Source organism: Zootoca vivipara, chromosome 16 (genome assembly GCF_963506605.1).
Source record: "Zootoca vivipara chromosome 16, rZooViv1.1, whole genome shotgun sequence".
Lineage (NCBI taxonomy): Eukaryota > Metazoa > Chordata > Lepidosauria > Squamata > Lacertidae > Zootoca > Zootoca vivipara.
The window spans coordinates 29,935,752-29,958,850 of record NC_083291.1 but is presented as its reverse complement, the minus strand read 5'-3'; the positions used below and the strand labels follow the sequence as shown (position 1 = coordinate 29,958,850).

The window sequence follows — 23,099 nt, the reverse complement described above, 5'->3', positions numbered from 1 at the left end:
AGGCTCCCTCCACTGTTTCTAGAACAGTTTGTGAAGTGCAGAAAAGCCATTAAAAAGAATGTGACCAGGAGCCCAGGTGTGTCTCATCGCAGGAGCAATGATGGAGAGGCAGAGAAAACAGGAGTAATAAGTGGAACACACATTCTGTGTCCCACATCTGGTTTAGATGCATAGGAAGAAGAAGGAGAAGGAGAAGGAGAAGGAGAAGGAGAAGGAGAAGGAGAAGGAGAAGGAGAAGAAGAAGAAGAAGAAGAAGAAGAAGAAGAAGAAGAAGAAGAAGAAGAAGAAGAAGAAGAAGAAGAAGAAGAAGAAGAAGAATGGGACCCAGGTGGCGCTGTGGGTTAAACCCAGAGTCTAGGGCTTGCTGATCAAAAGGTCGACGGTTCGAATCCCTGTGACGGGGTGAGCTCCCGTTGCTCGGTCCCAGCTCCTGCCCACCTAGCAGTTCGAAAGCACATCAAAGTGCAAGTAGATAAATAGGGACCGCTACAGCAGGAAAGTAAACAGCGTTTCTGTGCGCTGCTCTGGTTCGCCAGAAGCAGCTTTGTCATGCTGGCCACATGACCCGGAAGCTGTATGTGGACAAACACCGGCTCCCTTGGCCTATAGAGCGAGATGAGCACCGCAACCCCAGAGTCGGGCACGACTGGACCTGATGGTCAGGGGCCCCTTTACCTTTTATTATTATTATTATTATTATTATTATTATTATTATTATTAATTACTTCTACCCCGCCCATCTGGCTGAGTTTCCCCAGCCTCTCTGGGCGGCTTCCCAGAGGAGATGAAAAATACATTAAAACATCAGTCATTCTATTGCGTTCAACAGTACAATAAGTCACAATCCCGTTCTGATGCCTTGCTTGTCCTAAAAGTGTATATGCACTTAGAGAGCCCACCCACTTTTTGCCTACAGTCAGGAACTTCTGCAGTACTGTGGGGAACTGTGTAAACTTCATCTGATCCAAACGAGTATATGAGCTTCGTCACCAACATACAAAAAGGAAGCGCCTATCCCAGTGGTCGGCAAGGTTTTCCTACAGTCTAGTCCAGGCATGTCTAAAGTCCATTTCGGGGGCCTAATCCGACTCCTGTGGCAGTTCATTTCCCAGGGTAAAATCCTTTAAAAAACCTCAACAACTTGTACCCTAAAAAAGCTCAACAACTCCAATCCTTAAAAAAAGCTCAACAGCTTTGGGGGTAAAATCCTTTAAAAAAAAAAAAAGTCAACAACTTCGGTTGGCCCTTTGGTCGACCCTTCACTTCATCAAATCTGGCCCTCTTCTTTTGTAATATAATCTTCATTGGTTTTCCAAACTTCATACTTCCCATATATATTACATTACACTGCACATTTGTAGCTTGCTCATACAGTACGAGCTGACTTCCTTTCTTCCTTCTTCTGACTTCTTTTTGTCGCTTTTAAATTATGTCTTTGTTTGTTTTGTACACTATTGTTTGTTTACAGACTTATCTATAAATTGTTTTTAAGTAGATAAACTCTTCTATACATACAGATCTTGTTGCCTGTCTTACTATTTGTAGATACATTAAATTAATTTAGTTACCTTGTAGTTCATGTTGTCATTATTACTGTTAATCCAATAAAAATATTTATTTGCACATTATGAGGTTTAATTCAATTCTACTGGTTTCTCTATTTCACACAAATCTTATATATATATATATATATATATATATATATATATATATATATATATAATAAATTTCCCCATTCTTTTTGAAATGTTTCATCACCCTGTTGTCAAATTTCCCCCGTTAATTTAGCCATATGCCTTACAGTTCTGCACATCAAACCCAGACTGAGCTAGATGGTCCATTGCTTACGTCTAAGTCAGTCACATGCCTGGAAACCATGAAATGTTTCAGTGTGGTATTTTTTTTTCCATGAAAGTCAAAGGACCTACAGTAGTACCTCTACTTACGAATAACTCTACTTACAAATGTTTCTACTTACGAATGGAGCTCCTTCCGCCATCTTGGATGTGGTTTAGATAGGATTTTTTCTACTTACGAATTTTTAGATAGGATTTTTTCTACTTACGAATTCTTTCTCCCAATGCATTCCTATGGGATTCAACTTACAAATTTTTTCTACTTAAAAATGTGCATTTGGAACGCATTAAATTCGTAAGTAGAGGTACCACTGTACTACTAAGCAGTAACTGAAAGTACATCTCCCTTTGACTGCCAACCCCCATTCTCCTTTCACTTTCCTAGTACAACAAAATGCTTCGATAAAGTGCTTCCTCTTCGTTTCCACCATTGCCTCCCAATTTTCCCATCCCGCACGCCACTTTGCCACTCAGCATTCTGTGCTGCCGAGTCCTTATCAGGCTGGTTTCTGTGGCTTCCCCTCCCATTTAAGGTTTAACTGCTAGAGGTTTTTTGTCCTTCCGCAAATCTTCAAATTCTTCCCAGCCTGCCCTCTAGTGCAGGAGGTATTATGTTGCTGTCCTGGCTACCCACGTGAAGGCATGGGGAACCCGAATGCTGGAAACGGGTGGAATGATTGCTAACAACCGGAGCATAGCTGCCAAGTACCCCGTTTTCCCCGGGAAACCCCCGTTTTTACTTACCTTTTCCCGGTGGTCCCCCGTATCATTTCGTCTCCCGTTTTTCTCCGTTATTTTCTCCTGCCGGCGGCCATTTTTTTTCTTTCCGATTTGCCCTTCTATGGGCACCAAAAATGGCCGCCGCCGGCTTCAAAAGTCGCATCTACGCATGTCCGGAAGTGCATAGACGCGACTTCCGGTGTCGGCCATTTTTGGTGCCCATAGATGGGCGGAGCGACACCGGAAGTTGCGTCGACGCACTTCCTGACATGCGTACAAGCGGCTTTCGAAGCCGCCGGCGGCCATTTTTGGTGCCCATAGAAGGGCAAAGCGACACCGGAAGTTACGTCGATGCAACTTCCGGTGTCACATGGCTGCCGGTCCCGGATTCTGCAGTCCGGGACTTGGAAGGTAAGAACCAGAGCCCAATCCCAGGAAGCTCAAGTTCCTGCAGCCGTGCTCAAAACACAAAGCATGGTTGGGCAATTCTAGGCTGCTCAGGTTCCTTCATTATCACTGCTCCATTTGCTCCTGGCGGAAGTGGAAGGTCTTGGGAGGGTCTGGCTTCACTGAGAACGAGGATAGGAGTTCTAGATATGCACAAGATCCTTTCAAAAAGGACAAAGACTGATCAGATTGGAACGGCTGTATACTCACCGTGTTGACCAGGTGTACGCAAAGTTGCAGCGAGAAGCCAGACAACCTGGGACTCCACTGTGAGGGGAGAGAGGGGAGGGAGAGACAGAAGAGTTTAGGGTTAGGGTTGTACCGATAGCCCCCCTAACTCTCCTGGCATTAAATCCAACAGCATTCAAAAACCAGCAGAAGAAGATTTCAGTCTTCTAAAACACACCGCTGCTGACCTGGGGGAAATCACAGGACACTGTACTGACCTTGCATCAATATGACCCACAGATAAATTCCCCTTTTGTACAGAGGTTTGGACTGCAAAACGTGGGGAAAGGGGAAAGGAGATAGATGATTGCACATGCATATTGATTTGGAATGATACTGGGTTGTTTTTGCAATCCAGTCTGGCTTGCCCAGATTTGATTATTCCTGGTAAGTCCCCTTTGATCCCTCTCTAAAGAATAAAGACACAAAAGTAACATATAAGTAACAAGAAGTTTACTTACATTCAGTTCACAGTATGATCCCTGAAGGCAGGCTTTGGCTTGTAGCTACAGTTACAGAGAAAGCCGGGGATTCATCCCATGTGGGGATTCATCCCATGTGCTGCTGGCTAAGAGCCAGCAGTGCAGTCCAAGAGAACCAAAGAGTCAAAAGGAAAAAGAGAGCAAAAAAGAGAAAGATGGCTGTGTGACTGGACCTTTTGTGGCGCCTCCCGAGGTCACGTCCACCCACCTGGTCACATGCAGGGGGAGGATGCTCCAGACCAGGTGTAACAGGAAGTTAAAGTGGCTGGAGAAACATCCCCCTGTCTGTGTCCACTCTAAGGAAACAATGAATGCTGCATTTGACTGCTCCAATGGATTACATCCCACGGTTTCTGTTTTTTAATGGCCCTAGGCTCTGGTATAGGGACGCAGGTGGCACTGTGGGTTAAACCACAGAGCCTAGGGCTTGCTGATCAGAAGGTCGGCGGTTCGAATCCCTGCAACGGGGTGAGCTCCCGTTGCTCGGTCCCAGCTCCTGCCAACCTAGCAGTTTGAAAGCACGTCAAAGTGCACGTAGATAAATAGGAACCGCTACAGCGGGCAGGTAAACGGCGTTTCCGTGTGCTGCTCTGGTTCGCTAGAAGCGGCTTTGTCATGACCTGGAAGCTGTACGCCGGCTCCCTCGGCCAATAATGCGAGATGAGCGCCGCAACCCCAGAGTCGGTCACGACTGGACCTAATGGTCAGGGGTCCCTTTACCTTTACCTTAGGCTCTGGTATGGCTACAGTCCCAAAAGTATTAATGGAACCAGAGGTTATATGGGAATGTTGCCACAACACCCACAACAAAATGATGCCACACTTCCTCAGCCCAGCCCCTAAGGCAGGAGTGCTCCTGTTCAGCCTGGAATAAGGTCCTTTGGGGCAAGTGGCAGAAGGTAGGGGTGGTTTTTCATCTCCCAATGTGCATCTGCTTTCATCTCTCCTTGGAATAATCTATTAAGAGCTCAAGCAGGCGGATCGCTCCATCCCCAGCCGACATGCTCAGCATTGTGTAGGTCCCAGAAGCTCAAGGGTCCTTACCAGGACATTTAAACAACATTTTAATATACAAACTAATACATTTTAATGTACAGCGGTACCTCGGTCGTCGAACGTAATCCCTTCCGGAAGACCGTTTGACTTCCAGAACGTTCAACAACTGAAGCGCAATCGGCAATCGGCAATTTCTGTTTGAAAACGGAAGCATTTACTTCTGGGTTTTCGGCGTTCGAAAACCGAAACGTTCCGACTTCCAAAGCATTCGACAACCGAGGTACCACTGTACTAGGAATCCTCCCCTCACCAAAATGACTTTATTTTGGGGTGGCGCCATTTTGCTTCCAAATCTATAGCCATGGGTCCACTCATGTTCAAATATTTTTCTTTAGTACCAAATTTTTAATTCCATTACAAAATTAATATCAGAGAATGACATTTAGGTTTGTACAGTTAATACTCTCAGCCATAGGTTCCTGTTTTAGGTAAGAAGCCGAGGGAAGGAGTAATGTTATTTTACTATCCATTTATACCCCGCCCCCCCCATCTTTGTTTACAAAAATCAGCATGATACAAAACCAGATTAAAAATACAAGACATATCAGGCAAAGGCAGCAATTCAAAACAGCAGACAAATTCAAAAAAACAATTTAAAATGCTGCTCTGAAGGAAAGCAGTAGTGGTAAGGCAAGGAAGGCTAAAAATGACCTTTGCACAGAGATGAAGTATCTCTTGAGGTGTCGACATTCAAAATGTTTGCTATACGTAGCAGCCAAACCAGTCAACATCTGCTCTTTCTGGCTAGAGACAGAATAGGTTTTAAAGGGAAGAGAAAGTAGCTTGAAAGAAAAGCCACTTCCCACAGTGTCACATGCATTTTATTTTGTCCCACTATCAAGTATAAAACCTTCTTTCCAGAGGCAAAAAAAAAAAAAAGCAGCAATACACAGTTCTGAGGAATCCTCTCAGGTGGGTCCCAAAGCCCGTGTAAGTGGGTCGTGGGCTTTATAAGTACTGTAAACCCAAAATAATGTACAGTAACTGCTTTTAGTTCTTAATTGGTATGATGTAAACCTCTTAAGAACTTTCTGTTTCGCTGGCACGTCGGAATGAGGCGTCAACCTATGTCTGACATTCTAACTCTTGGCAACTGTTCTCTGGCAGGAATCAAGTCTGACTTGAAGTTTGCTTAGGCAACATTTGTCCATTACCCTTCCCCTGAATAAACAGAGAAGTCTGAATTATGTTACTCAAAAGTGGTGTTTCGTCATGGCTCCAAAATGGCACGGCTCCATCAGCATGCTTAGGCTGTTCAGAGAATCAGAGCATCTTAAGAGTTGGAGGGGACCCCAAAGATCCTCTAGTCCAACCCCCTGCAATGCAGGAACCTCAACTAAAGCATTCATGATAGATGGTCATTCAACCTCAGCTTAAAAACCTCCAAGGAAGGAGAATCCACCAACTTCCGAGGGACTGTCTGTTCCACTGTTGAACAGCTCTTACTGTCAGAAAGTTATTCCTGGTGTGTTGTCGGAATCTCCTTGTGACTCAAAGCCATTGGTTTGAGTCCTACCCTCCAGAGCAGGAAAAACTAGCTTGCTCCATCTTCCATGTGACAGCCCTTTTAGGTATTTGAAGATGGCTATCTCCTCTCTGTCTCCTCTTCTACAGACTAAACATACCCAACTCCTTCAACCATTCCTCGTAAGGCTTGGTTTCCAGACCCTTGATCATCTTGGTCACCCTCCTTTGCACATGTTCTAGTTTGTCAATATCCTTCTTAAATTGTGGCACCCAGAACTGGACACAGTATTCCAAGTGTGGTCTGACCAGGGCCTTTGATCTGGACACAACACTTCTGTTGATGCAGCAGGGAATAGCATTAGCTTTTTTTGCTGCTGCACCACACTGCTGACTCATGTTAAGCTTGTGGTCCACTATAAAGGTGCCATCTCCCTAGGACCCTGGGTGCCCAAGCACCCACAAAATGTCCCATATAGGGACCAGGCACCCACAAAATGTGGGGGGCAAGTGCGCGGCACCACGCCCCATGAAAAGAGCAGGGAGTTCGTGTCGGGGTGTGGAAGAGAGAGCATGGAGATTTTGGGGGGGTTGAGACGCCTAGATCCTTTTCCCGTGTACTGCTAGTGAGCCCAGGTGTCCCCAATCTAAGGGACACCAAGAACCTCCCTTAGTTAAGCAAATTATTTTATTTCCTCGAAGGCAGCTGCCTCTCTTGGCTAGCTCCCTGCATCTTATACTGGAGCATCTGATTCTTCCTGCCTAAGTACACAACCTTGCATTATTTGTCCCGCGGTATTATCCCATTATTCCGTGGTAGCCGAGCAGTTTTTGGTAACAGGAAGCCCCAAATTCAAACTCGAGGAGGTTCCTTTGAGGTTCCTATCGCAGGGCGCTTAAGGACCTTGGCTGGCAGGGCGATCATCCAAGATCGACCCCCTTCCAGCCGCGGGGCCAGCGGAGAGCGAGCGCATCGCTCCGACGCCCCCCACTCGCAGACCGACTCACCGAATCGACCGGCGGCCTACCGCCTCCTCCTGCGGCTCGGCCGGGCTCCCTCCGCGGGAAGGCGGTGCGCGCAGCCCCGGTGACGCGCCGCACGAAGCCCAGGTAGAAGAGCAAGAGCCCGGCGAGTACCGTCGACCACAGCAGCAGCGCGCAACTTTCGCCCTCCATCGCGGTGCAGGCAGGCGGCTCTTCTGTCCGGACTGCAACCCCGGCGGCTGGCGAGCGCCTCCTCCTCCCCTCCGGCCTTCGCGGGCTGGAGGCGGAGTCGAGCCTGCGGGTAAAACAAGCCGGGGAAGCGGCGTCCGAGGCCGGCAGCTCCCGCGGGCTTCTTGCGCCCTCGGAAGGAAACTGCAACGGTTGCTGCTGTGGTTCTTTCACTCCGGGGTAACTGCCAGCTTACGCCTAAGGGGGAACTCCGCGCTGAGACTTTGACATCTCCAAACTTCGGCCCTCCAGATGTTTTGGACTACAATTCCCATCATCCCTGACCACTGGTCTTCTTAGCTAGGGATCATGGGAATTGTAGGCCAAAACATCTGGAGGGCCGCGGTTTGGGGGTGCCTGCCAAAGAGGATTAGCCCCTTTCTGACCCCAAGTGAAAGAACTGCGTTAGCCGAGTCTTTCCGCCAAGTTGGATAAAATATGGGAGGGGGGCGATTGTAAGCCCTACCCCGCATAAGCGATCACATGACACTATTTGAATGGCAATGCCCATCAACTTTGGGGGGGCCCTGAACACTCAAATTTGGGGGGCTTGGCCCCTATGCTTTCTGCAGACTTAGTTTTTTAAAAATAAAAAATTCCGTCCAGTAGCACCTTCAACTAAGTTTTGTTATTGGTATGAGCTTTCGTGTGCATGCACACTTCTTCAGTTAGTTAGTTTTTTGTTCGCTTTTATGCACAGCGCCGGTGCGGCAGGAACAAATTCTTATTATTATTATTACCCCGCTTTTAATTGATTTCTGAATCTTTAATTCAGCCTGCAGACAGAAAGACAGAGACCTAGCGCAATGGGGATAAGCAGCCATATATAAAGGATTAAGATTTAGGCCGAAACACGCTTTTACATAGCCTACTGATTGTGGAACTTCTGAATGTACAAATACCGTGTTTAATGGCAGCAGCAAGATTTAAACTTCCTTTATCTCGCTCCTTTGCTAGCGCACAGCCTCCCTTGCAGTTCAGTAACTTCCTTCAAAGGGAAAGAGCTCCAATTACGTTTATCAACAGCCTGGGAGAACCTTTGATTAAAGTCCTATATCAGCTCTTTGCCTCTCCCTCTACGATGAGATTAAAAAAAATTGCACTCCCCACCATGGATTCCCTTATATCTTGCAGCTGCGATTATAAAGGTGATGAGCTTGTAATCAGAGCAGAGATCTCACCTCTCGCAAATGCAACCTGCCGGCCCGGAATTGAACCGCAAGTCAATAAACATTACATACGGCTTGTCATTATTGAACTCGATTTCGAGGTGCTGCTTAGTCGTTTTTGGCACTTTCCTTGTAAATAAATACATCGCACCACTAATTTCGGGTGTTAAAAAAAAATCACAAAAATTCCTTCCAGTAGCACCTTACGAGACCAACTAAGTTTGTCATTGGTATGAGCTTTCGTGTGCATGCACCCTTCCAATCTTCAAGTGTGAAGAAGTGTGCATGCACACGAAATCTCATACCAATAACAAACTTAGTTGGTCTCGTAAGGTGCTACTGGAAGGAATTTTTTTATTTAGTAGTAGTAATAATAATAATTTATTTATACCCCGCCCATCTGGCTGGATTTCCCCAGCCACTCTGGGCGGCTCCAGCCACGGTTACGAAATGGTTATCAAATGCTTATTCATTTTAAAGTTTTTAGCTAACAGTCGCAGGCTCCCGTGCAATGAAAACAGTGCAAATGCGCTATCCTCGCCTGCGCACTTTCGCCTACCGCGTTGCAAGATGCAGTTCCTGGGTTATGTTGCCAATGCAGCAGCAGCAGCCAATCGCAAAGCGGGTTTCCTTCGGACGAGCCAATAGGCGCGAGCCCCTCTGTCGCTTTCCTTCCGGGAGTCGCTTTGCAAACAAGCTGGGTCCCGGGTCTCGCGCCCGAGAAGAAGAGGCAGGGACTTTTGCGCTGCTTGAGGTCTTGTTGCAAGCGTGCAACCACCAACAGCAGCGGCCCGTGATGTCTCGCTTCTTCCAAAGTGTCTCTGCTAAGCGCACAGAGAGCCAAGGGGGACCAGGCGTGGAAGAGCAGCACTTGAGGAAATGGGGGCTGGCAGGTGAGTGGGATCGTTGGCTTGGCTGCTCTGCGCCAAGTTGCCCCTAAGTCAGAGGTTTTCAACCTTTTTGATTCCACGGCTCCCTAAACCAACTACCGGTACATTCTTTCTGCGGCAGCGCTGTGAGTGCGGCTCAGGAGCCCAGTTATGTCACCACCACCCTCAATTTGGGTATGCAGAAGATATTAAAATTAAATTAAATTTTTAAAATTAAATTTAAGGGGGAAGGAAGTTTTGAAATGTCAAAATGATTGTAAAATTAGTGACATGTATAAACTTGAAAAGTATAAATAAAAAAATTGAAATCTTTCTTTAAAAAAGAAGAAGTTAATGTCACCCTTTGCCTGCAGAGCTGACAGCCTCTCAGCCTTTTTTCAAAACAAAACAAAAAAATCCTTTCAGTAGCACCTTAGAGACCAACTAGGTTTGTCATAGGTATGAGCTTTCGTGTGCATGCACACTTCTTCAGATACACTGAATCAGAAGTCACCAGACCCTATGTATAGTCCCAGGGAGGGGAGGGGTATTACTCAGAAGGGGGGTGGGAATGGGTGATTGACTGATAGGAGTGGAAACCTGTGGATGACTGTTAACGACTGCAATTGGTCTTGCAGGAAAAAGCAAGGGCTGAGGTGCTAAAGAAAGCTTTTTTCAAACACCCTTCCTTGGGGAGAGTTCCCTCAGCCTCCTCTCCTTGGGTGTCCTCTGGGCAGCCGCCGCTGCTGCCACCGCCACCCCTGGTCCCCTACCCCGCCCCAAAGAGAAGTGCGGTACCTCCCAGACTGAGACCCCATTCACCACCAGGGCTTTTAGCCAGGGCTGCTTCAGTAAACAGATGCAAGCCTTTGGGATGGAGAGACAGGAGAGGGCATCAGAGGAGGGTGGGAAGGAAGAAAAGAGGGACAGAGGCCAGTGTTGCCCGCAGCCTCTGAGACCATCATTCAGGGCACTGTGGCACACTGGTTGAAAACCACTGCCCTAAGTGAGCAAATTTAGTGGCTCCTAGGGGTGCGGCGATAGGGACCCAGGTGGCACTGTGGGTTAAACCACAGAGTCTAGGGCTTGCTGATCAGAAGGTCGGCAGTTCGAATCCCTGCGACGGGGTGAGCTCCCGTTGCTCGGTCCCAGCTCCTGCCAACCTAGCAGTTCGAAAGCACATCAAAGTGCAAGTAGATAAATAGGTACCGCTCCGGCGGGAAGGTAAATGGCGTTTCCGTGTGCTGCTCTGGTTTGCCAGAAGCGGCTTTGTCATGCTGACCACATGACCCCAGAAGCTGTCTGCGGACAAACGCTGGCTCCCTTGGCCTATAGAGCGAGATGAGCGCCACAACCCCAGAGTCGGACATGGCTGGACCTGATGGTCAGGGGCCCCTTTACCTTTACCTTTAGGGGTGTGCCAAGAAAACTGCTAGCACGTTTGCAAAACTAAGCAGGGCCCAAAATGCTTTCAAGATGCGGGGGGGGGGGGCATGTGTTGAGAAGCCTGCATCACAGGAAGTTGGGATGGATGACCTTGGAGGGGGGGGGGTTGTTCCCTTCAAACTCTATAATTCTATGTTTCTGTGGGATGCTGCGCTTAAGTGGTTCAGATGTTTCCCAGCTCTGGCCAAATTGCATATGTCTGGAGGGGGGGGTATTGTTTTGTCTTTTTATACTGCAGACCACGTCACGATCTTCAGAGCCCACTCCTAGGAGCCGAGGTCCCTTTGGCTCCCCCAATAAAATACAGTCATACCTCGGTTTGAGTACTTTCAGTTTAAGTACTCCACGGACCCGTCTGGAACGGATTAATCCACTTTCCATTACTTTCAATGGGAAAATAAAAAAATTCCTTCAGTAGCACCTTAAAGACCAACTAAGTTTATATTTTGGTATGAGCTTTCGTGTGCATGCACACTTCTTCAGATACAAGTGTGCATGCACACGAAAGCTCATACCAAAATATAAACTTAGTTGGTCTTTAAGGTGCTACTGAAGGAATTTTTTTATTTTGCTTCGACTCAGACCAACACGGCTACCTACCTGTAACTTTCAATGGGAAAGTTCGCTTTAGGTTAAGTACAGACTTCCGGAACCAATTATGTACTTAAGCCGAGGTACCACTGTATTTGAGTGGGACACCTACCCACCCCGAAGTTGATGGGCATTGCCATTCAAATAGTATGTGTGTGCCATGTCTTGTGATTGGTTGCACACGGCAAGACTTACGTACTCCCCCCCCCCGCAACATTTTATTCAAGTTGATGCTCCTGCGCAGTAGCATAAAGCACATTTAAGCTTGAGGCATAATAGATATGCCAAGATAATTTATTTCTTCAAGATGCACAATCCGTCCAGCCTCCCAATACCTTGGAGCTGATCTCTGCGTTAACCTTAAAGGTAAAGGTAAAGGGACCCCTGACCATTAGGTCCAGTCGTGACCGACTCTGGGGTTGCGTGCTCATCTCGCATGATTGGCCGAGGGAGCCGGCGTACAGCTTCCAGGTCATGTGGCCAGCATGACAAAGCCGCTTCTGGCAAACCAGAGCAGCACACGGAAATGCCTTTACCTTCCCGCTGTAGCGGTTCCTATTTATCTACTTGCATTTTGACGTGCTTTTGAACTGCTAGGTTGGCAGGAGCTGGGACCAAGCAACGGGAGCTCACCCCGTCACAGGGATTCGAACCGCCGACCTTCTGATCAGCAAGCCCTAGGCTCAGTGGTTTAACCACAGCGCCACCTGGGTCCCGGCGTTAACCTTACCACCAGTGTTATGCCATGTTCTCTCTTTTTAGGCATTCATCTACGCCCCTATCAGATGGAAGGAGTAAACTGGCTGACACATTGCTATGAAACCTGCCATGGCTGCATCCTGGGTGACGAAATGGGTCTTGGGAAGACTTGCCAGGTCTCTCATTCTCTCCTTCCCGTTTAATCATTGTAAGAAGAGAGCGGTTATAATAAGCACTGCATTTCTATGAATGACGCCATGTATTTCCCCATGTATTCCAGGCTATTTCTCTGCTTGTTGTCTTAAGTGGGAAGCTTAATAAAAGGCCGTTTTTGATCCTTTGCCCTCTGTCTGTGTTAAACAACTGGAAGCAGGAACTGGAAAGGTAAACTTTGTAAATGTTCATAATCTTCTCAGCAGTGGCATGCTGTCAGTGGACTAGGCTGGCCCCCTAAACGTTCCTGGTAAATTAGAATATTAAAGCCTGGAGCCTCCTTCTCAAAGCCTGGGAAACCTCTGCCCGTCTTAGGGAGGGAGGTGCAGTTGCTGGCCTGCATGATGTCGGCCCCTGCATCACCCTTGCAAGCTGGCGCCTCTGGCCCTAACTGTTCCCCTATGAAAAAATTCACCCGCATGCCCCTGCTTCTCAAAGCAATGAGGCCCAGCGATGTTAAACTTCATTGAAAAATCCTGAAATCCCAAATTGTCCAAGTCCTCTGGTGAGTGCCTGCAGAAAGTCCACACAGCGACCATGTAGCAAATAAACTGTTGTGTTTCTGCTTTTTATTATCATCAGATTGAAATAGTAATTTTTAAAAGGGGCAACTTGCTGTAAGCAAAGCCCATGACAGCTCTATGCAGTGGGAAGCAGTAGAATAAAACCTTTGTTTGTTTAGCCACTTCTGCCTTTCCACCATCTCCCTTGATCCTGATATGTGCAGCTGCCCTCAAATGTGAACATTTACCATTCATAGTAGCCCACAAGATATATATATGGGAAGCTTTTAATGTTTAATAGATTATTGTATTTTAATATTTTATTGGAAGCCGCCCAGAGTGACTGGGGAAGGGGAAACCTAGCCAGATGGCGGGGGTATAAATAATAAATTATTATTATTATTATTATTATTATTATTATTATTATTATTATTATTTATTACAGATGCCATGTTCAGACCTACTGTTAATTAGGAAAGAGACCACAGCTTAGAGTACCCATTGTGCATAGAGAAGACCCCATCTCAGATTGTCTAGGCCAGGCATGTCCAAAGTCTGTTTCGGGGGCCTAATCCGGCCAACCGGTTGATCTAATTCGGCCCCTGTGGCAGTTTACTTCCTTGGGCAAAACCTCAACAACTTCAGTTCTAAAAAAAGGTCAAGGTCAGCAACTTTGGTCAGCCCTCACGGCCCTTCACTTCATCAGATCTGGCCCTCTTTGAAAATTTTTTGGGGACCACTGGTCTCGGCTGTCGGACGCTAGTATCAGGCTAGATAAATCAGCTTCGTATGTTAATAGATTCTGATTAGAGCAGTGTATTCTATGTCTTTCCTCAAAATATTATTATTGTTATTATTATTAACAGATTTTCTCCAAGCCTTTCCCTCATGACGTATTCAGGAAACAAAGAAGAAAGAACTGAGCTACAGCAGGACTTCAAATCAAATCATGATTTCCACATTCTGCTGACTACTTACGAGGTACTTGGCATCGTCTAGGGGTACAGGACATACAAAGCACCTGATTTTCTGTTAATATTTTGGAGGTATGCATCAGGCCGCCACCTCTACGTCATACCTCTCCCACCTCTAAATTCTCTATGGTATTGCATTTGTCTTTGTTTGGGGTAGCTCCTCACAATAGATTAAATATCAATCTGCCCGAGCACTGAACTTTCTCCCCAGTGGATATTACACTCTTGTCTTCGATCAAAATTACAATGTGGGGAAAACAGTCAGTGCCTCTACATAGCTCCATCCTTATTTCAGACATCGTGAAAAATCAGTATATCGCGATGTTTAGCTGTTGATGTATCACAAAGTTGAGAATCCAGCCCTAGACAGCATCATATAGATGCTGCGGTTGGGGAAGTAGGCATGAGATGCAGCAATTAAACAAGACACTCCTGCCTGGAAGCTCTAGCAAGGGGTGGGGGAGAGCAGGATCCACCCTTTGATTCATTCATTTCTTCTCCAGCTAAAATATCTTTCTGAGCCTCCATTATTACAGTTCTGCAGCAGTTAAGTGACCGACACCTTTCTTATGCTTGATTGCAGGTATGCCTTAGAGACGCAGTATTTCTGAAACGGTGAGGACATTTACAGTCATACCTCTGGTTACGTTTGCTGCGGGTTGCGTATTTCCAGCTTAAGTACGCGGCAGGGGCGTAGGAAGATAGGGGCGGTTGGGGCGGTGCGCCCCGAGCGACGCGATCCCAGGGGTCCCATCGCCGCTGCCCGCCTTGCCCCAAAACACACGTCACTGCACGGTGCACCCCACCCCACCCCCAGAATGCGCGCCACGTCACTGGGGGCAGCGAGACTGCTCTCCGCCCCCGGTGATGGAGCATGAAGCTCCGCCGCTGGTACGCAGCAGACCCAGAAGTGTTTACTTCCAGGTTCCGCCGCGTGCACATGCGCAGAAGCATTCTGTGCGCCACACGCAGATGCGCTCTATCGGTGCTTTGCGCATGCACAGAAGCGCCGCTCCAGGTACATACTTTTCCGGGTGAGAACTGCACCCCGGAACGGAGTAAGTACTTATCCAGAGGTGCCACTGTATACCAAGGGCAAAATAGCTTCCCCATTACATATGGGGTTCAGATTGGTCATATTTCTCCTTGTGCTCAATTTTTGCAGCTGGGGTCTTACTTAGAGTTTGCCTCTGATGCTTTCTTAGTCTCTGTCTCAAACTGTGCTTTCTCTCCACAGAAAATCACCCAGCTCATTCTTAGCAGGGGGGCAGAGGAGTGCCCTTTCAGAACATTCCTGTATCAGGAAAAAAAATGTCTCCCATTTAATTCCCATGGAAGCACATCACTTGAATAGCCTGACTCTTTCAGTATAGGCAAGGTGTGACTTGGCCTACTGGCCATTAGGAAACATTCAAAGCTATTCATACAGTACTTCATTAATGCTCTCCTGTCCAAGCCCACAATTTCATAACAAATTAATCTTGGATAAAACTCATGGGCCCAGATTGTGGGATTATTGGGCAAGTTAAATAACTACCTAAGTCTGTGTCAAACTTTTCTACAGTGGTACCTCTGGTTAAGAACTTAATTCGTTCCGGAGGTCCGTTCTTAACCTGAAACTGTTCTTAACCTGAAGCACCGCTTTAGCTAATGGGGCCTCCCGCTGCCACTGAGCTGTCGCCACACAATTTCTGTTCTCATCCTGAAGCAAAGTTCTTAACCCAAGGTACTATTTCTGGGTTAGCGGAGTCTGTAACCTGAAGCGTCTGTAACCTGAAGCGGATGTAACCCGAGGTACCACTGTATGTGTTTAAGATTCATGAGGCTTGTGCTTCCAAAGAAAAGCACCTTTTTGTGTGGTACTTATTTGATTCGGCTAGGGAAGGAAAACCAGTAGCAGTTCTTACTGGAAGCAGAGTTTGGGAACATGTTGGCAACAGCAGCCGAAACAGAAAAAGACAGAAAGAGCAATTCTTTTGCTCCCCCCCAAATTTGCCTTGTGGTACAAACGGTCTACGCTGTCAGGATTTAATTAATTTAAACCTTACATATAGGTTGATGCTGAAATGGAGGTGATGCCGAAAAGCCTTTTTTTTCTCATAGAGAGAAAATGTATTTATTTGGGGAGGGTGTCATTTTTTAAATTAAGCCTCCATGTGGCTAATGAGTTGTTTTCCTAATCAATTAAGCAGAATTTTGCTGTGATTTTTTCAAATAACAGGACTGTAATCTTTTAAAACCTTCAGAAGACTAATAACAGCAGCTAATATTTTGAGTGCAAAAAGAAACAGATGTTTTAGAAGCAGTAAGACGAGTTTGGTGTTTGTTTGTTTTTCTTTTTAAAATTTCGGCTGCTGTAACACATCAACAAATAAACCGCACTTTTAAGTTTCAAAATATTCTAATGTTTAAGAATCCAATGTTTTTCTAGACTAAACGTGAAACTCAACATCACATTCTCTAAAATATTTGTTTTCAAGGACCTCAAGCAAGTAACCAGCTTCTCAATCCAGAATAAAATGGTTCCTTGAATTTCAGGAAAAGAGAAAACCAAAGTACATTGTGAATAAATAGCACAATAGCACTCTTGTGGGGATGATCTCAATCAGGCATCCCCAAACTGCGGCCCTCCAGATGTTTTGGCCTAGAACTCCCATGATCCCTAGCTAACAGGACCAGTGGTCGGAGAAGATGGGAATTGTAGTCCAAAACATCTGGAGGGCCGAAGTTTGGGGGTGCCTGAGTTTCCCTTCAGCCAGAGGAAGTTGAGTCGCTACTGCCCTTTCTGGTTTAAAGCTTTTTTAAAACTGTTCAAAGTGCTCTTGAAAGAGTTCATATCTTAATCAGACTAAGTGCTGACACCTTTCTGTACCTGCAAGCATTGGCATATGGATTTTAAAAAATTCAGTTGATGCAATAATGGAGTTCTCTTTTGTGTATGTGTGTGCACAGAAATCTGGGAGCAAGAAGAAAGCAACCCTAGTATGTAATATAACCCAGTAGCTCTGAGTGAAGAAACAGGGCAAATGGTTGTGGTTCCTGTAACTTTTCTTCCCCATGTTTAGTTTCAGCTGGGCTTGCCTTGTTGTGGACGAAGCTCACAGACTGAAGAATCAGGATTCACTACTTCATAAAGTACTCTCTGAGGTAAGGAGAACTACAGTCTACTATAATCTAACTCCATTATCTCTATAGTGCTTGCTACATTACAAGCATTATTGCAATCCTGCTAGTGTTTTCATCTGCTTACAGTGGTCTCCAAGATAAATTATAAGTTTTTCCCATTCTTTGTTAAAGTTCGGTCTTCTTGGTTCCTGAGCTTTCCGGTCAGTTTTGCCATTTCGGCATAGTCCAACAGTTTAATTTACCATTCTTCTCTGGTAGGGACTTTATCTTCTTTCCATCTCTGGGCTGATAACATCCATACAGCTGTCGTCGCTAGCAAGTTCTCTGTTCAACCTGAGCAAGAAATTTGAGATGTAAAGCAGTCGCAGGAGGAACCACATCATGACCCTGCCTTACCTCCCTACCTTATCCCAGGCGTGCCTGAACTCTACATATTCTGGATCTCTTTCAGTTTACAACAGATTTCAACCTCCTGCTGACTGGCACTCCCATTCAGAACAGCCTCCAAGAGTTATATGCCCTGCTTGCTTTCATTGAACCAGCTACGTTCCCCAAGGAGCTGATGGAAGAATTTGTTTGCTATTATCATGGAATTGAAAAGGAAAGCAAAGTAGGCAAGTAAAAATGTGATAACTGGATGTTGGCTATTACAGTGGTACCTCGGTTTAAGTACACAATTGGTTCCGGAAGTCTGTACTTAACCTGAAGTGAACTTTCCCATTGAAAGGAATGGAAAGTGGATTAATCTGTTCCCGACAGGTCCGCGGAGTACTCAACCTGAAGCGTACTTAACCCGAAGTATGAGTGTAATTGGTTCTGGAAGTCTGTACTTAACCTGAAGCATACTTAACCTGAAGCGAACTTTCCCATTGAAAGTAATGGAAAGTGGGTTAATCCGTTCCAAATGGGTCCGCGGAGTACTCAACCTGAAGCGTACTTAACCCGAAATATGAGTGTAATTGGTTCTGGAAGTCCGTACTTAAACTGAAGCGTACTTAACCTGAAGCAAACTTTCTCATTGAAAGTAATGGAAAGTGGATTAATCTGTTCCAGACGGGTCCGTGGAGTACTCAACCTGAAGCGTACTTAACCTGAAGCGACCTTTTCCCATTGAAAGTAATGGAAAGTGGATTAATCCGTTCCAGATGGTCCGTGGAGTACTTAAACTGAAGCGTACTTAACCTGAAGCAAACTTTCCCATTGAAAGTAATGGAAAGTGGATTAATCCGTTCCAGACAGGTCCGCGGAGTACTTAAACTGAAAATACTCAAACCGAGGCGTACTTAAACCGAGGTATGACTGTACCTGCAGATAGTTGTCAATTGAGATGAAGGTTTTCTTTAAATGGAATTATGTAGAGCAAAAAGTCCTTTGACTTCACAGCCAAGATTTCCATGGTATGCTATGGAGGAGGATAAAGCTTCTTTGTTTTTTAAGAAACAAAAAATTAAAATATGTACTGAGTTGAGTGTGTATGTGTGAGAAGGCGAGTTGAGTCACTTGGTAAAATTAAGAGCATCAGGCAATAGATGCCTGTGGCACTCAAATATGTCACGTAGCATTCAGTATTATGGACTTAGAAACCCGCCCCCTTTAGGCCTTTCTGCCCCCCACTTTATATTTAAAATCTGTGTTTGTCTCTCCCTTATAGCCAAAGAACTGCACAGTCTCTTGAGGCCCTTCTTGCTCAGAAGAGTGAAGGCTGATGTGGCAGCCGAACTCCCCAAGAAAGAGGAGGTGGTTCTCTACCACGGGATGTCAGCCTTGCAGAGAAAGTTTTACAAGGCTGTTTTGATGAAAGACCTAGGTAACTGGGCAAGCGGAAGACTTTGGAATCGGAATGAAGGGAGCGTGGTGGTTTTACGGGCGCCTGGGAGGCAGAGACTTTGGGGGTCCATCCACACTTCTGCTTGTCGTGTGCCTAAAAAGCTTGGGTCCGAGTGCTTTTCCTGTGCTTTCTAGGCACGTATCTGAGCGGTTTTTCATTTGCCCGCCGCTTTCTCTGGGAAAACCTGCTGAATCATAGCAGTTCGCAGAGAACCCAACTGACATTTGCTCCAGATCAGCAGTAAAGAGCAGATTTTCCCTGGGAGAAGCGTCAGGACAAGCAGAAGTACAGTGGTACCTCGACTTACGAATGACTCGACGTACGAATGTTTCGAGTAACGAACAGAGTTCCGTCCGCCATTTTGGATGTGGTTTAGATTTTTTCGACTTACAAATTTTCAGATAGGATTTTTTTCGACTTACGATTTTTTTTAAAAAAATTCACCATTGGCTTCGACTTACAAATTTTTCGACTTACAAAGGTCAGTTCAGAACGGATTAAATTCGTAAGTTGAGGTACCACTGTATAGAAGAGCCCTCTGTTGTCATTTCAATCCCTATGTTTACTATTTTTGTTAAACATTACAAACAGCGAACATAACCACCCAATATTTTTTCAGTTACAAGTTACCGTACTTTCCCATGTATTAGATGAGGGTTTTTTACTCCAAAATAAAGTAAAAAATGGGGGGGATCTTTTACATGGGTAGCGCAGAGGGGGAGCGGGCGATTGGTTGCCTCCGCAAGCAGGATCTAGCGATTGGGTGGGTGAATGGTGTACGCTGCAAGGGCTGCTTGGTATTGGCTGCTGTTTTGTCAATCAGGTGGGTTATTTGTGGATGCGTAAAAGGCTGCTTTGGATTGGCTGCTGCTTTGTCAAATGGGTGGGTTATTAGCTGCCGCTTTGGCAATTTGGCTTGCGTTGTTTGCGATGGTTAGCGTTTGCCAGTTGGATGAGTGATCTTTGGTTCGACATTGCCCCCGCCCAAAATATTGCTCATTTTCTTAAATTTGAGCCCCCCAAAATAGAGGGCATCTTATACACTGGGGCGTCTTATCAGGGCCGTCTTAAGCATATAGGGCGCCCGGGCGTCGTGGTACGATGATCGCTCCGGCGCCCCCCGCCCCATTTCTCACCGCGGCGCCCTGCACCACCCGGGCTTGCCTTAAAGCCAGCCCTGCATCTTATAGACAGAAAAGTGTGGTACTCCACTCTCAGCGAGCACCCAAGTGATTTAACTGTTGAATTTGTGGAATGGCAGTAATCAAACTTCTGGCTTGAATGGAAAATAAACTCGCTAGTTAATCACTGCTTTGACTGACTAAATACAACATTTTTAATTTTTCTTAAAAATACACTTTGTTCTATATTTTAGATGCATTTGAAAATGAATCAGGGAAGAAAGCGAAGCTCCAGAATGTGTTAGTTCAACTCCGGAAATGTGTAGCTCATCCATATCTGTTCAATGGTAAGAACGACGCCCAAGAGGATCGTTGCCGGTGCTGCTTTCGAGGCAGGTGTGGCAGTCATGTCTCAGAGGCTGAGCAGATCTCATCATGGTTCACTTGCCCATTGGAATGAGAAAGCGGGAAGGTGCTGATCAGGGACTTAAAAGCAGGGGTCAGCAAACTTTTTCAGCAGGGGGCCGGTCCACTGTCCCTCAGACCTTGTGGGGGGCCAGATTATATTTTTTTTGGGGGGGGGGAATGAATAAATTCCTATGCCCCACAAATAACCCAGAAATGCATTTTAAATAAAAGGACACATTCTAGTCATGTAAAAACACCAGTCAGGCCCCACAAATAACCCAGAGATGCACTTTAAATAAAAGGACACATTCTACTCCTGTAAAAACATGCTGATTCCCAGACCGTCCTTGGGCCAGATTTAGAAGGCGATTGGGCCGCATCCGGCCCCCGGGCATTAGTTTGAGGACCCCTGCTTAAAAGGGAAGAAACCTCAGAGATGAACAAAGGACAGATCTCTACTCATGCTTTTTAATGTTAAGGAAGGGATCAGAAATGCTTTTGATAACATAGATCGGGTTAGCAAACTTTTCAACAGGGGGCTGCTCCACTGTCCCTCAGACCTTGTGGGGAGCCAGACTATATTTGGGGGGGGGGATGATGCAAGAGCACCACAAGCCCCAGTAGCTGCTTACTTGTGTCTTGCAAGTGGCAGGGGCTGGCGGTAGTGAAGGGACAATGAGTGGCGCACAAAAGGGCTCTGGAGAGAGGCTGCTTAAAATGGTGGCCGCTCAAGCACTGCTGCTGCTGGACCCAACAAAGCCAAGCCCCCTTCCTCCTCTAGGCAGGGCGAGGAGAAGTCGAAGGGAGGGAGGGAGGGAGGAGGCGGCGCCGCTGCCATGGGAGGGAGCAGGAAAGAATGCACGCACTCGAGATCCACACAGCGATTCCCAGACCCTCCACAGACCAGATCAGGCCCAATAGCCTTCTGGATCCAGCCCGTGGGCCTTAGTTTACCGACCCATAACACAGATGGACACAAGACATCCTACCTCTTACATTCATAACACGTTATTACCCTGTCTTTTATATCGCTTAATTTTTAATTATTTTATGCTGCTATATCTGTGTAAAACACATACGTCCCTATGTAGCATTTTACTTTTTTTTTACTGCATTCAAACTCCGACTCCATTCCAATGGTATTTGAGGGGCAGATAACAAAGGACATAAAGGGAGGGAGAGAGGAAGGAAGAATTAAACAGCAAAGGGTGGAGCAGAGCAACCAGCGACCAGCAAGGAAAGAAAGAGCATTTCGGAAAATGATGTAGCCGGGTATTACTTACTTTTGACGAAAAACCCAAGGTGAAACGTTTTAGTTACCAAGTATGCCCTGTGACATTTTAGAACGACATATCTAATACCCTTCTACTAGGGGGATATGACATTAAACTGGTCAGTGTAGACACCCTTTATCTAGCCCAGGCAACCCCAAACTGCGGCCCTCCAGATGTTTTGGCCTACAACTCCCATGATCCCTAGCTAACAGGACCAGTGGTCGGGGAAGATGGGAATTGTAGTCCAAAACATCTGGAGGGCCAAAGTTTGGGGATGCCTGATCTAGCCTTACTGATTGCCTTAACTTATTTTACCAAGAGGTGTATGTCTGTCTCAAGCATTTCCTTTCAGGAAGTACTTTCAGTTGGTTTGCTGTCTGTTCTGCACCAGCTGAGAAGGTTTGCCCATGGGCGCAGATCCAGCGTGCAACTTAAGGGCTGCTTCTCACCCTAGGGCTTTCGTCTGTAATATATACAACTTGCAACTTGCAAGTTTCCAGCACATCCTTGTTATGGAGTGATAGAGCCAGAACTTGCATTTGCCAACTCATAAGAGGAAGTGGAGTTGCTGTGATTTGCAGAACTCCCCTCTTCCATGCTAGGTTGCCTAGCCAAGAAACTATCTCTTATCAAGTGTGTTTACCTGGGGATTCTGCTGCTGGCTTTATTATAGTGTATTTCAGTGATTTTTTTAATGTATTACAGTTTTGCTTTGTAGGCTCTTTGTAGTGAAAAGCTATTTCTCAGAGTGGGATTTTAAATGCAACAAATAATGGAGGTGTGTCAGCAGATGCAAAGCCTATTTATGCGGCTTAGTGGTGGGGCAAGTGCAGTTTTTACCTCTCCTTATTGGGTTGTAGGGACCCAGGTGGCGCTGTGGGTTAAACCACAGAGTCTAGGGCTTGCTGATCAGAAGGTCGGCGGTTCGAATCCCTGCAACGGGGTGAGCTCCCGTTGCTCGGTCCCAGCTCCTGCCCACCTAGCAGTTCGAAAGCACATCAAAGTGCAAGTAGATAAATAGGAACCGCTACAGCGGGCAGGTAAACGGCGTTTCCGTGCGCTGCTCTGGTTCGCCAGAAGCAGCTTTGTCATGCTGGCCACATGACCCGGAAGCTGTCTGCGGACAAACACCGGCTCCCTCGGCCTATAGAGCGAGATGAGCGCCGCAACCCCAGAGTCGGACACGACTAGACCTGATGGTCAGGGGTCCCTTTACCTTTACCTATTGGGTTGTAGGGAATTGAGATGCTTCTGTGTGCCAAGATTATGCTCTTCTGACGGTCCTGCTGCAAAGCATTTGATCAGGAAAAGACTTTCGTTTTCCTCTGAAAGTATATTTAAGAGTGTTTGGGCAGAGCAGGACGATTATTTGCTCTGCCTTGGAGTACATACCCAGAGGCAATCCTTTTGTGG

At 46.3% G+C, this 23,099-nt stretch overlaps 2 protein-coding genes across 3 annotated transcripts in view; one reads left to right on the top strand and one right to left on the bottom strand.

The window, feature by feature from the left end:
- LOC118097823 (uncharacterized) overlaps positions 1-7,841 on the bottom strand; it is a 34,728-nt gene extending 26,887 nt beyond the window's left edge. Inside the window, exons 1-2 of the mRNA XM_060268952.1 lie at positions 7,262-7,841; positions 3,234-3,290 (exon numbers count right to left, since the gene is read on the bottom strand). Of these exons, the coding sequence (XP_060124935.1) occupies positions 3,234-3,290; positions 7,262-7,429 (225 nt within the window). The 5' untranslated portion in view covers positions 7,430-7,841. The remainder of the gene's footprint in view (positions 1-3,233; positions 3,291-7,261) is intronic.
- A 1,449-nt stretch (positions 7,842-9,290) lies between these two features.
- Positions 9,291-23,099, top strand: part of CHD1L (chromodomain helicase DNA binding protein 1 like) — a 32,726-nt gene continuing 18,917 nt past the window's right edge. Inside the window, exons 1-9 of one of the 2 annotated variants that reach the window (XM_035141122.2) lie at positions 9,291-9,527; positions 12,303-12,415; positions 12,520-12,623; positions 13,822-13,936; positions 14,513-14,544; positions 16,995-17,076; positions 17,507-17,669; positions 18,707-18,862; positions 20,259-20,351. In XM_035141122.2, coding sequence (XP_034997013.1) covers positions 9,431-9,527; positions 12,303-12,415; positions 12,520-12,623; positions 13,822-13,936; positions 14,513-14,544; positions 16,995-17,076; positions 17,507-17,669; positions 18,707-18,862; positions 20,259-20,351 — 955 coding nt within the window. In that variant the 5' untranslated portion in view covers positions 9,291-9,430. Of the gene's footprint in view, positions 9,528-12,302; positions 12,448-12,519; positions 12,624-13,821; positions 13,937-14,512; positions 14,545-16,994; positions 17,077-17,506; positions 17,670-18,706; positions 18,863-20,258; positions 20,352-23,099 lie in introns of both variants that reach the window. The other variant, XM_035141123.2, reaches the window with a different exon arrangement.